The 12,130-nt window shown below is 52.7% G+C and overlaps 1 protein-coding gene across 3 annotated transcripts in view; it reads left to right on the top strand.

Moving 5' to 3' along the window:
* LOC134342247 (alpha-2-macroglobulin-like) overlaps nt 1-12,130 on the top strand; it is a 182,923-nt gene that overhangs the window by 107,399 nt on the left and 63,394 nt on the right. For 2 of the 3 annotated variants that reach the window (XM_063040209.1, XM_063040208.1), the window contains exons 19-22: nt 4,657-4,882; nt 6,286-6,406; nt 8,271-8,392; nt 8,757-8,808. In XM_063040209.1, coding sequence (XP_062896279.1) covers nt 4,657-4,882; nt 6,286-6,406; nt 8,271-8,392; nt 8,757-8,808 — 521 coding nt within the window. Of the gene's footprint in view, nt 1-3,097; nt 3,258-4,656; nt 4,883-6,285; nt 6,407-8,270; nt 8,393-8,756; nt 8,809-12,130 lie in introns of all 3 variants that reach the window. The other variant, XM_063040210.1, reaches the window with a different exon arrangement.

The following is a 12,130-nucleotide window of genomic DNA, read 5'->3' as shown; positions in this document are numbered from 1 at the left end:
CTTACCCCCTGATCCCTTTAGCCACAAAGGCCCTGTACCTACTTCCAAGCACCTTAAAACTGTGCCCTCTCGTGCTATCCTCTGACTATCCACACAATCAATGCCTCTCATCATCATATATACCTTACTGTAGTGAGGTGAGAAGAACTGAGCACAGTACTCCAAGACCCATCTATAACCACTCTTTGTCTTCTGTGGGCAAGCCAGTTCTGGATCCACAAAGCAATGTCCCCTTGGATCCCATGCCTCCTTACTTTCTCAATAAGCCTTGCATGGGGTACCTTATCAAATGCCTTGCTGAAATCCGGATACACTGCATCTACAGCTCTACCTACATCAATGTGTTTAGTTACATTCTCACATTTCTCTGAGACAATCTGCTCTCAATTTATGCTTCAAAGTTGCTGCCTGATAGCCTCATATTTCCCCTTATTCCAATTAAACACTTTCCTAACTTATCTGTTCCTATCCCTCTCCAATGCTGTGGTAAAGGAGATAGAATTGCGATCCCTATCTCCAAAATGCTCTCCCACTCCTATCTTGCTAAGTAGCCTCTTGTGCGGCACCTTGTCAAAGGCCTTCTGAAAATCGATGTGCACAACGTCTACTGCATCTGCTTTGTCTATCCTGCTTGTAATTTCCTTGAAGAATTGCAGTAGGTTTGTCAGGCAGGATTTCCCTTTCAGGAAACCATGCTGGCTTTGGCCTGTCTTGTCATGTGCCTCCAGGTACTCCTTAATCTCATCCCTAGCAATTGATTCCAACAACTTCCCAACCACTGATGTCAGGCTAACAGGTCTATAGTTTCCTTTCTGCTGCCTCCCACCCTTCTTAAATAGCAGAGTAACAGTTGCAATTTTCCAGTCATCTGGTACAATGCCAGAATCTATTGATTCTTGAAATATCGTTGTTAATGCCTCCACAATCTCTCCAGCTACTTCCTTCAGAACCCGAGGGTGCATTCCATCAGGTCCAGGAGATTTATCCACCCTCAGACCATTAAACTTCCTGAGCACCTTCTCAGTCGTAATTTTCACTGCACAAACTTCACTTCCCTGACACTCTTGAATGTCCGGTATACTGCAGATGTCTTCCACTGTGAAGACTGATGAAAAATACTCCTTCAGTTCCTCTGCCATCTCTGCATCTCTCATTACAGTATCTCCAGCGTCATTTTCTATTGGTCCTATATCTACCCTTGACTCTGTTTTACCTTTTATATACTTAAAAAAAAGTGTTGAGTATCTTCTTTGATATTAGTCCCCAGCTTCCTTTCATAATTCATCTTTTCCTTCCTGATGACCTTCTGCAAGTTTTTAAAAGCTTCCCACGAGCTTTGGCTCCTTGAATTCCCTCTCTTTTGCTTTTACTTTGGCTCTGAGTTCACTTGTCAGCCATGGCCAATGTCCAATCCAATTTACTGCCTCATCCTGACTGCCGAGCGACTAAACCTTCCTGACCAGCGTCCCATGCGGGACCTAGTCAAATCCCTTGGTGAAGTCCATGTAGGCAACATCCTGGGCCTTGCCTTCATTCCCTTTCCTGGTAACATCCTCGAAAAACTCTGTTTGGACATGTCTTATCTTGCATGGAACCATGCTGACTATCCTTAATCAGTCCCTGTCTATCCAAGTACAGTATCTGATCCCTGAGACTACCTTTCCCAGTACAATGTCAGGATCTCTGGGCTCTGTTTTCCTGGTTTATGCTTTGGGTCCAGAGCAGGTGACAGAGATGAGACGTGGTGTAGTGTTTGGAGGGGTGACAGATACTGTCATAAGGGGGGGAGGGCGCGCTGATGGCAGACCCAAATGCAAGACTCAGACACGGAAGTACTAGGAACAGGACTCGGAATGTCAAGCAAACAAGGGAAGTGGGGAAGAAAGGACGCTGGACATTGACACAGGCCCTGGACGAGACTAGGATGCAGGGCCTGGGCTAGGACATGGACAAGACACCCGGAACCCGAACAGGGAACTAGGAACGAGGAGCCTGGACTAGGAACACGGAACTCCGAAACCAGAGTCTGGACAAGGGCCCAGAACCTGGGTCTTGGTTGGGACTTGGAACCTGAGTCTTGACTCGTAACTGGAACCTGGGTCCAGAGTATGACTCAGGACTAGGGACGTGGCTACAGAACAGGACGTGGAACTCCTGCACAGGATTAGGCACATGGACAGGACGAGAATACAAAGCCTTGGCTTGGACAGGACAAGGGACTCCTGGACAGGACGAGAAGACGAAGCTGAGCCTTGGTCGAGGGAGAGGCAGGAATGCAGAGCTGGGACCCCTCCTTGGGAACAGAACGTAGGGCTGGGACTCATACACAGAATGCTGGACACCAACAGACAGTTCCCAACACTAGCTAGCGGCAAACGGCCAGACCTACCTAGTGAAGGTGTGGACACAGAGACAATTCCCAACACAGAGTAGCGGCAAATGGCTAGACCTACCTAGCGAAGGCGTAGACACAGAGGCGGTTCCAAACAACAAAAGACAGTTCTTATCTAGACACAGCAAGGCTCCAGTCTTGTTCTAGCAGTAGAAATTGACAACAATACAGGCAAGGTTGCAGGCAAGTCTTCAGGCCGAGGTTTCAGGCAAGGCAGAAGGTCCAGCAGGTGAACCCAGGAGCTGTTTATGTTGCCAGCCCAAAATGAGAATCATGTCCTTCAATCAGGCACTCAACAGAACAAGGGGAAACCGGAAAACCTGGAAGAAGGATCAATAGACCGGACCGTGAACTGGAATGTAGACTTCACGGACCTGACCATGACAGATTATGGGAGAGGTGTTGTGTCCTGAGGGGTAATATAGAGACGGGAAGTGGTGTGCTTGGATATGGGGAAGGTTTTAGGTCCTGCAGGGTGCTACAGACTTGGGGAGAGCTGCTGATGCCAGGGCAGGGGGTCGATGGGATTACAGAGACAGGGCAGGGAGCAGGAAGTGCACTCCCTGAGGCATCTAACACCACTGCACAGCTCTGCAAATGCACCTCACCCCACTGAGACTCTGCCCCCACCCCCAGACTTTTGTCCTCCCCATAGCCACCCCATGGAGGGGGCAAAGCTTTCATTCCAAATATTTCGTGTTACAGGAGTCCCTGTACCGGAGGCATTAGGCATGGGAGTTATCGGAATTCAGCAGGCTTCCATTCCTATGACAGTCGCTCGGCTATGGACAGGAGCAAGTCCCCCTGAAGAGAAGGTCCGGGAATACTTCCCAGAGACCTGGATCTGGGATCTGGTCCCTGTCAGGTAGGGACCCCGCCCCTACACAACCCCCCAACCTGGGAATGGTGCCTGGGATCCAGTGCCCGCTCACTGGAATCCTGGGGAAAACAACTCCCAATGAGGTAGAGGGTCTCGAAACCACTTTGAATGTCCCGTGGGGGCGGGGGTTGTTGTTTGCAGAGACGCAGAGGAGTGCATGGACTGGAAAGGCACGCAGGAAACGCTGTTGGAGTTGGGGAGGGAGGGGGTGACGGAGACGGGGAGGGGTGTAGGGGAGGGAGGGGGTGACGGGGAGGGGTGTAGGGGAGGGAGGGGGTGAGGGAGACGGGGAGGGGTGTAGGGGGAAGAGGGGGTGAGGGAGACGGGGAGGGGTGTGAGGGATGGAGGGGGCGAGGGAGACGGGGAGGGGTGTAGGGGAGGGAGGGGGTGACGGAGACGGGGAGGGGTGTAGGGGAGGGAGGGGGTGAGGGAGACGGAGGGGTGTAGGGGAGGGAGGGGGTGACGGAGACGGGGAGGGGTGTGGGAGAGGGTGAGGGAGACAGGGAGGGGTGTAGGGGAGGGAGGGGGTGAGGGAGACGGGGAGGAGTGTGAGGGATGGAGGGGGCGAGGGAGACGGGGAGGGGTGTGAGGGATGGAGGGGGTGACGGAGATGGGGAGGGGTGTAGGGGAGGGAGGTGGTGAGGGAGACGGAGGGGTGTAGGGGAGGGAGGGGGTGACGGAGACGGGGAGGGGTGTGGGAGAGGGTGAGGGAGACAAGGAGGGGTGTAGGGGAGGGAGGGGGTGAGGGAGACGGGGAGGGGTATAGGGGAGGGAGGGGGTGACGGAGATGGGGAGGGGTGTAGGGGAGGGATGGGGTGACGGAGACGGGGAGGGAGGGGGTGACAGAGATGGGGAGGGGTGTAGGGGAGGGAGGGGGTGACGGAGACGGGGAGGGGTGTAGGGGAGGGAGAGGGTGAGGGAGACAGGGAGGGGTGTAGGGGAGGGAGGGGGTGAGGGAGACGGGGAGGGAAGGGGTGACAGAGATGGGGAGGGGTGTAGGGGAGGGAGGGGGTGAGGGAGACGGGGAGGGAAGGGGTGACAGAGATGGGGAGGGGTGTAGGGGAGGGAGGGGGTGAGGGAGACGGGGAGGGGTGTAGTGGGGAGGGATGATGGAGACGTGAGGAGGCGGAGGTGTGGGAGGTTGACCTGGAGATGGTGCGGAAGAGGGGTGGGGTGGGGGTGTCTCAGAGATAACGAGGGGTGTAGAGGAGGGAGGGTCACACATTCACAGACAGTGGGGCGTGTTTTGTGCCGAGCGCGGTTTCCCGTCGATACAAATTACAGGGCCCTCGCTCGCTGGGAATCGGACCTGCGTGGGAGGGCAGACGGTGGATGGACGGAGTGGCCTCTATCTCACCGACACATCCATATCCACTGTGCACAGTTCCACCGGACAGGCCCACCTTGACGTCACGGTCCCTGACGCCATCACCGAGTGGAAGGGAAGCGCGTTCTGTAGCGGGGACGCAGGGTTCGGGCTGTCACAGACAGCGTCTCTGATCGCCTTTAAGCCTTTCTTCGTGGACCTCGTGCTGCCCTACTCCGTGGTCAGGACCGAGGGCTTCTCCCTCAAAGCCAAGGTCTTCAATTACATGTCGGACAGCCTCAAGGTAAGGGCTTAGCAGTGGGATTTCCCCCATACGCGAGACCCTCACGGACTCGACTCCCAGACAGTCCCACAACAGATGGAGTGCCAGGTGCTCCCTCGGCCGGTAGTACCCTATTCTCCCACAGTATCTCTTCCTCTCCCACAGCATTCCCTCCTCTCTCTCCCACACCGTTCCCTCCTCACCCCCTCCCACAGTGTTCCCTCCTCACCCCCTCCCACAGTGTTCCCTCCTCACCCCCTCCCACAGTGTTCCCTCTTCACCCCCTCCCGCACCGTTCCCTCATCACCCCCCCGCACCGTTCCCTCATCACCCCCCCGCACCGTTCCCTCATGACCCCCCCGCACCGTTCCCTCATCACCCCCCCGCACCGTTCCCTCATCACCCCCCCGCACCGTTCCCTCATCACCCCCCCGCACCATTCCCTCATCACCCCCCCGCACCGTTCCCTCCTCACCCCCTCCCGCAGCGTTCCCTCCTCACCCCCTCCCACAGCGTTCCCTCCTCACCCCCTCCCACAGTGTTCCCTCCTCACCCCCTCCCACAGTGTTCCCTCTTCACCCCCTCCCGCACCATTCCCTCATCACCCCCCCGCACCGTTCCCTCATCACCCCCCCGCACCGTTCCCTCATCACCCCCCGCACCATTCCCTCATCACCCCCTCCTGCAGCGTTCCCCCCTCACCCCCTCCCACAGCGTTCCCTCATCACCCCCTCGCACCGTTCCCTCATCACCCCCTCGCACCGTTCCCTCATCACCCCCTCGCACCGTTCCCTCATCACCCCCTCGCACCGTTCCCTCATCACCCCTTCCCACAGTGTTCCCTCCTCACTCCCTCCCACAACGTTTCCTCCTCACCCCTCCCACACCGTTCCCTCGTCGCCCCCTCCCTCAGTGTTCCCTCCTCACCCCCTCCCACAGTGTTCCCTCATCACCCCCTCCCACACCGTTCCCTCCTCACCCCCTCCCACACTGTTCCCTCCTCTCCCTCCCACACCGCTCCCTCGTCACCCCCTTCCACACCGTTCCCTCCTCAACTCCCTCCCACAGCGTTCCCTCCTGACCCCCTCCCACAGCGTCCCTCCTCACCCTCACCCACACTTTTCCCTCCTCACCCCCTCCCACAGCGTTCCCTCATCTCCCTCCCACGGCATTCCCTCGTCTCCCTCCCACACTGTTCCCTCCTCACCCCCTCCCACAGCATCCCTCCTCATCCCCTCCCACACCGTTCCCTCCTCATCCCCTCCCACACCGTTCCCTCGTCTCCCCGTCGGTCCGCCATCTCTCCTTCACATTTTGCGCCCCCCCAAGACTGCTCGTTGGCTCGGCTCACCGTCATGACCACTTATCCCCACCCTGAGGACCCCGCTGACGCCTTCTCCCCTTCTCCCTCCCACCGTCACAAGGTCAAGATCACCCTGGAGGAAGCCGAGGGCTTCGATTTGGCATCCAACCGCGAGCACGAGCTGTGCGTCCTGTCCAAGGACAGTGTTACCATCAGTTGGAACCTGACCGCCTCGGGGCTGGGTGAGTACAACATTCACCTCTGAACATCGGGGGGCGGGGGGGATCGGCCCTGGGTTCCCCCTCCCCATCCCTGTCCCACCGACCCCTGGGTCAGGGAGGAGTGGTCCTTCTCTCTCTCTCTCTCTCTGGCTCCCTCTGTCTCTCCGTCTCTGTCTCTCTGTCCCACTGGTGATGCTGGAGACGTTGTAATGAGAGACGCAGAGATGGCAGAGGAACTGAGTGCATATTTTTCATCAGTCTTCAATGTAGAAGATGTCTGCAGTATACCAGACTTTCAAGAGTGTCAGGGAAGTGAGGTTTGTGCAGTGAAAATTACGACTGAGAAGGTGCTCAGGAAGTTTAATGGTCTGAGAGTGGATAAATCTCCTGGACCTGATGGAATGCACCCTCGGGTTCTGAAGGAAGTAGCTGGAGAGATTGTGGAGGCATTAACAACGATATTTCAAGAATCGATAGATTCTGGCATTTGGAGAATTGCAAATGTTACTCTGCTATTTAAGAAGGGTGGGAGGCTGCGGAAAGGAACCTCTCGACCTGTTAGCCTGACATCAGTGGTTGGGAAGTTGTTGGAATTGATTGTTAAGGGTAAGATTAGGGAGTACCTGGAGGCACATGACAAGACAGGCCCAAGCCAGCATGGTTTCCTGAAAAGGAAATCCTGCCTGACTAACCTACTGTAATTTTTCGAGGAGATGCAGTAGATGTGATGTACTTGGATTTTCAGGAAGCCTTTGACAAGGTGCTCCACACGAGGCTGCTTAGCAAGGTAAGAGCCCGTGGAATTACAGGGAAGGTACCAGCGTGGGTGAAATTGGCTGGTCGGCAGAAAACAGAGAGGGGGAATAAAGGGATCCTATTCTGGCTGGCTGCTGGTTACCAGTGGAGTTCCACAGGGGTCAGTGTTGGGACTGCTGGTTTTTACAATGTATGTCAATGATTTGGACGATGGGATTCATGGATTTGTGGCTAAATCTGCTGATGTTACTAAGATAGGTGGAGGAGCGGGTAGTGTTGAGGAAACAGAGAGCCTGCAGAATAGTTTAGGGGAATGGGCAAAGAAGTGGCAAATGAAATACAATGTTGGAAAGTGTATGGTCATGCACTTCGGGGGAAGAAATAAACTATTATTTAGATGGGGAGAGAATTCAAAATGCAGAGATGCAAAGGGACTTGCGGGTCCTTGTGCAGGATACACGAAAGGTTGAGCAGTGGTGAAGAAGGTGAACGCAATGTTGGCATTCATTTCCAGAGGTAAAGAATATAAAAGCAGGGATGTGATGTTGAGGCTCTATAAGGCAATCGTGAGACCTCACTTGGAGTATTGTGTGCAGTTTTGGGCTCCTTATTTCCCTGGAGTTCAGGAGAATGAGGGGGGATTTCATAGAAACGTTCCGAATGTTGAAAGTCCTGAACAGATTAGATATGGCACAGTTATTTCCCATGGTAGAGGATTCTAGGACAAGAGGGCAGGACTTCAGGATTGAAGGATGTCCTTTTTGAACAGAGATACAGAGAAATTACTTTAGTCAGAGGGCAGTAAATCTATTGAATTTGTTGCCACGAGTGGCTGTGGAGGCCAAGTCATTGGGTGCATTTAAGTCAGAGATAGATAGGTTCTTGATTAGCCAGGGCATCAAAGGGTATGGGGTGAAAACAGGGGAGTGGGGATGACTGAATGAATTGGATCAGCCCGTGATTGAATGGTGGGGCAGACTCGATGGGCTGAATGGCTACTTCAGCTCCTATATCTTATGCTCTCTCTCTCTCTCTCTCTCTCTCTCTCTGTCTGTCTCATCCTCTTCATTCCTCTTGACCCTCCCCTCCCCTCCCCAACTCTATCCCGCTCACCCTCTCTGTTTTCCAGGCGAGGTGAACATCACGGTACGGGCAGAGTCCATCAGCTCACCGAACCTGTGTGGGAATGAAATCGTCGTCATCCCGCCCCGGGGAGCCATCGACATCATCCGGAAGCCGCTGATTATTGAGGTCAGCGCGGTTCTCCGCGGCTGCTCGGAGCCGGAGTCCGTCCCCTCCTGGAGACACCGCCTCCACACACCGTGTCCCTGACTCGCCTTCTCCTCCGTCCCTCACTCCCGTAGCTCCTGACGTCCATTGCTCCTCATTTCCCTCCTCACTCCCCTCAATACCCTCCCTTTCCTCCTCACTCACAGCCCTCATTTCTCCCTCCCCCTTCCTTACTTCTCCCTCACTCTAAGCCCTCAATACCCTCACTCCTGTCTCCCAGTCCCCCCCTTCATTCCCTCCCTCAACTTCTCTCACTCCCGAACACTTCCCTCCGTCCCTCTTTGCCCGTCGCTCTAACTCACCCCGTGTCTCCCTCTCTCCGCAGCCCGAAGGCTCAGAGGTTGAGTTGTCGCGCAGCTCCTTGCTCTGTCCCGCTGGTAGGTGGATTTCCACGCGGTCTGAGGGGGTTTTTAAAAATGGATCCTGAGGTTCCAATACGAGCCCGGGTGAGCTGCCAGGGCCTGCCTGAATTGTGGCCCTCTCCCTGTCAGCTTGAACCAGTCTGGACATTCTCCTCCGACTTCTCTCATTAACAAGGCGTTGGGAAAAGGCAGGCAGAGCAGGGTTCCCCTGTGGCCATTCCCCTCAACAACAAGTCTACCGGTTTGGATACTGTTGGGTGGGGGACGACTTACCTGGGACTAGCTGTGGCAGCCGGATCTCTGGCACTGAGTCTGGTTCTGCAGTGCAGGAGGGAGGGTGGAAGGAGAGGAGAGCAGTAGTGATAGGGGACTCGATAATTAGTGGCACAGACAGGAGGTTCTGTGGTCGTGACAGAGACTCCCGGATGGTTTGTTGCCTCCCCGGTCCCAGGGTCAGGGACGTCTCTGATCGCGTGCCCAGCATTCTGAAGTGGGAGGGTGATCAGCCAGATGTCGTGGTGCACATCGGTACCAACGACATAGCAAGGAAGAGTGAGGAGGTCCTGGACAGTGAGTATAGAGAGCTTGGTAGGAAGTTGAAAAGCAGGACCTCGAGGGTGGTAATCTCAGGATTGCTACCTGTGCTACGTGCCAGTGAGGGTAAGAATAGGAAGCTCTGGCGGATGAACACGTGGTGGGGAACTGGTGTAGGGGGCAGGGTTTCAGATTTCAGGATCATTGGGACCTCTTCTGGGGCAGGCGGGACCCGTACAAGAGAGACAGGTTACACCTGAACTACTGGGGGACCAATATCCTTGCAGGGAGGTTTGTTAGCGCTAGTGGGGAGGGTTTAAACTAGATTTGCAGGGGGATGGGAACCAGAGTGCCAGAGCAGGTAGTGGAGCGGGGGTGAAAATAAATGATATTAAAAGTTCATGCAAAGTCACAAATAGGAGGATTGTGTGTGGTGGTAATAATCTTCTGAGGTGTGTCTATTTCAATGAAAGGAGTATTGTGGGGAAGGCTGACGAGTTGAGGGCGTGGATTGACACATGGAATTACGACATTATAGCCATTAGTGAAACTTGGCTACAGGAGGGGCAGGACTGGCAGCTTAATGTTCCAGGGCTCCGATGTTTCAGATGTGATCGAGGCAGAGGAACGAAGGGTGGGGTGGGGGTTGGCATTGCTTGTCAGGGAAAATATTACGTAGTGCTCAGGCAGGACAGATTAGAGGGCTTGTCTGCTGAGTCCTTATGGGTGGAGCTGAGAAACAGGAAAGGTATGGCCACATTAATGGGGTTGTATTGTAGACCACCCAATAATCAGCGAGAATTGGAGGAGAAAATCTGCAGAGAGATAGCAGGCAACTGCAGGAAACATAAAGTTGTGATAGTAGGGGATTTTAATTTTCCATATATTGATTGGGACTCCCATACTGTTAAAGGTCTAGATGGGTTAGAGTTTGTAAAATGTGTTCAAGAAAGTTTTCGAAATCAATATATAGAGGTACCAACTAGAGAGGATGCAATATTAGATCTCCTATTAGAAAACGAGTTAGGACAGGTGACGAAGTGTGTGTAGGGGAACACTTTGGTTCCAGTGATCAAAGCACCATTAGTTTCAACTTGATCATGGATAAAGATAGATCTGGTCCTTGGGTTGAGGTTCTAAACTGGAAAAAGGCCAAATTTGAAGAAATGAGAAAGGATCTAAAAAGCGTGGATTGGGACAGGTTGTTCTCTGGCAAGGATGTGATCGGTAAGTGGGAGGCCTTCAAAGGAGAAATTTTCAGAGTGCAGAGTTTGTATGTTCCTGTCAGGATTAAAGGCAAAGTGAATAGGAATAAGGAACCTTGGTTCTCAAGGGATATTGGAACTCTGATAAAGAAGAAGAGACATGTATAGGAAACAGGGGGTAAATCAGATGCTTGAGGAGTTAAAAAAAGTGCAAAAAAATACTTAAGAAAGAAATCAGGAGGGCTAAAAGAAGACATGAGGTTGTTTTGGCAGTCAAGGTGAAGGTTAGTCCAAAGAGCTTCTGCAGGTATATTAAGAGCAAGAGGACTGTAAGGGATAAAATTTGTCCTCTTAAAGATCAGAGTGGTCGGCTATGTATGAAACCAAAAGAGATGGGGGAGATCTTAAATGGGTTTTTTTTTGCATCTGTATTTATTAAGGAAATTGGCATGGAGTCAATGGAAATAAGGAAAACAAGTAGTGAGGTCATGGAACCTATACAGATTGAAGAGGAGGAGGTGCTTGCTATCTTGAGGTAAATCAGAGTAGATAAATCCCCGGGACCTGACAGGGTGTTCCCCCAGACCTTGAAGGAGACTAGTGTTGAAATTGCAGTGGCCCTGGCAGAAATATTTAAAATGTCGCTGTCTACGGGTGAGGTGCCGGAGGATTGGAGAGTGGCTCATGTTGTTCCGTTGTTTAAAAAAGGATCGAAAAGTAATCCAGGAAATTATAGGCCGGTAAGTTTGACGTCAGTAGCAGGGAAATTATTGGAAGGAGTACTAAGAGACAGAATCTACAAGTATTTGGATAGACAGGGGCTTATTAGGGAGAGTCAACATGGCTTTGTGCGTGGTAGGTCATGTTTGACCAACCTATTAAAGTTTTTTGAGGAGGTTACCAGGAAAGCGGATGAAGGGAAGGCAGTGGATGTTGTCTACATGGACTTCAGTAAGGCCTTTGACAAGGTCCCGCATGGGAGGTTAGTTTGGAAGATTCAGTCGTGAGGTATACATGGAGAGGTAGTAAATTGGATTAGACATTGGCTCAATGGAAGAAGCCAGAGATTGGTATTGGAGGATTGCTTCTTGGAGTGGAGGCCTGTGACTAGTAGTGTGCCACAGGGATCAGTGCTGGGTCCATTGTTATTTGTCATCTATATCAATGATCTGGATGATAATGTGGTAAATTGGATCAGCAAATTTGCTGATGATACAAAGATTGGAGGTGTAGTAGACAGTGAGGAAGGTTTTCAGAGCCTGCAGATGGACTTGGACCAGCTAGAAAAATGGGCTGAAAAATGGCAGATGGAGTTTAATACAAACAAGTGTGAGGTATTGCACGTTGGAAGGACAAACCAAGGTAGAACATACAGGGTTAATGGTAAGGCACTGAGGAGTGCAGTGGAACAGAGGGATCTGGGAATACAGACACAAAATTCCCTAAAAGTGTCGTCACAGGTAGATAGGGTCGTAAAGAGAGCTTTTGGTACATTGGACTTTATTAATCAAAGTATTGAGTATAAGAGCTGGAATGTTATGATGAGGTTGTATAAGGCATTGGTGAGGCCGAATCTGGAGTATTGTGTTCAGTTTTGG

Source organism: Mobula hypostoma, unplaced genomic scaffold (assembly GCF_963921235.1).
Source record: "Mobula hypostoma unplaced genomic scaffold, sMobHyp1.1 scaffold_70, whole genome shotgun sequence".
Classification (NCBI taxonomy): domain Eukaryota; kingdom Metazoa; phylum Chordata; class Chondrichthyes; order Myliobatiformes; family Myliobatidae; genus Mobula; species Mobula hypostoma.
Note: the sequence above shows the minus strand (reverse complement) of the source record. Positions and strands in the feature narration are given on the sequence as shown.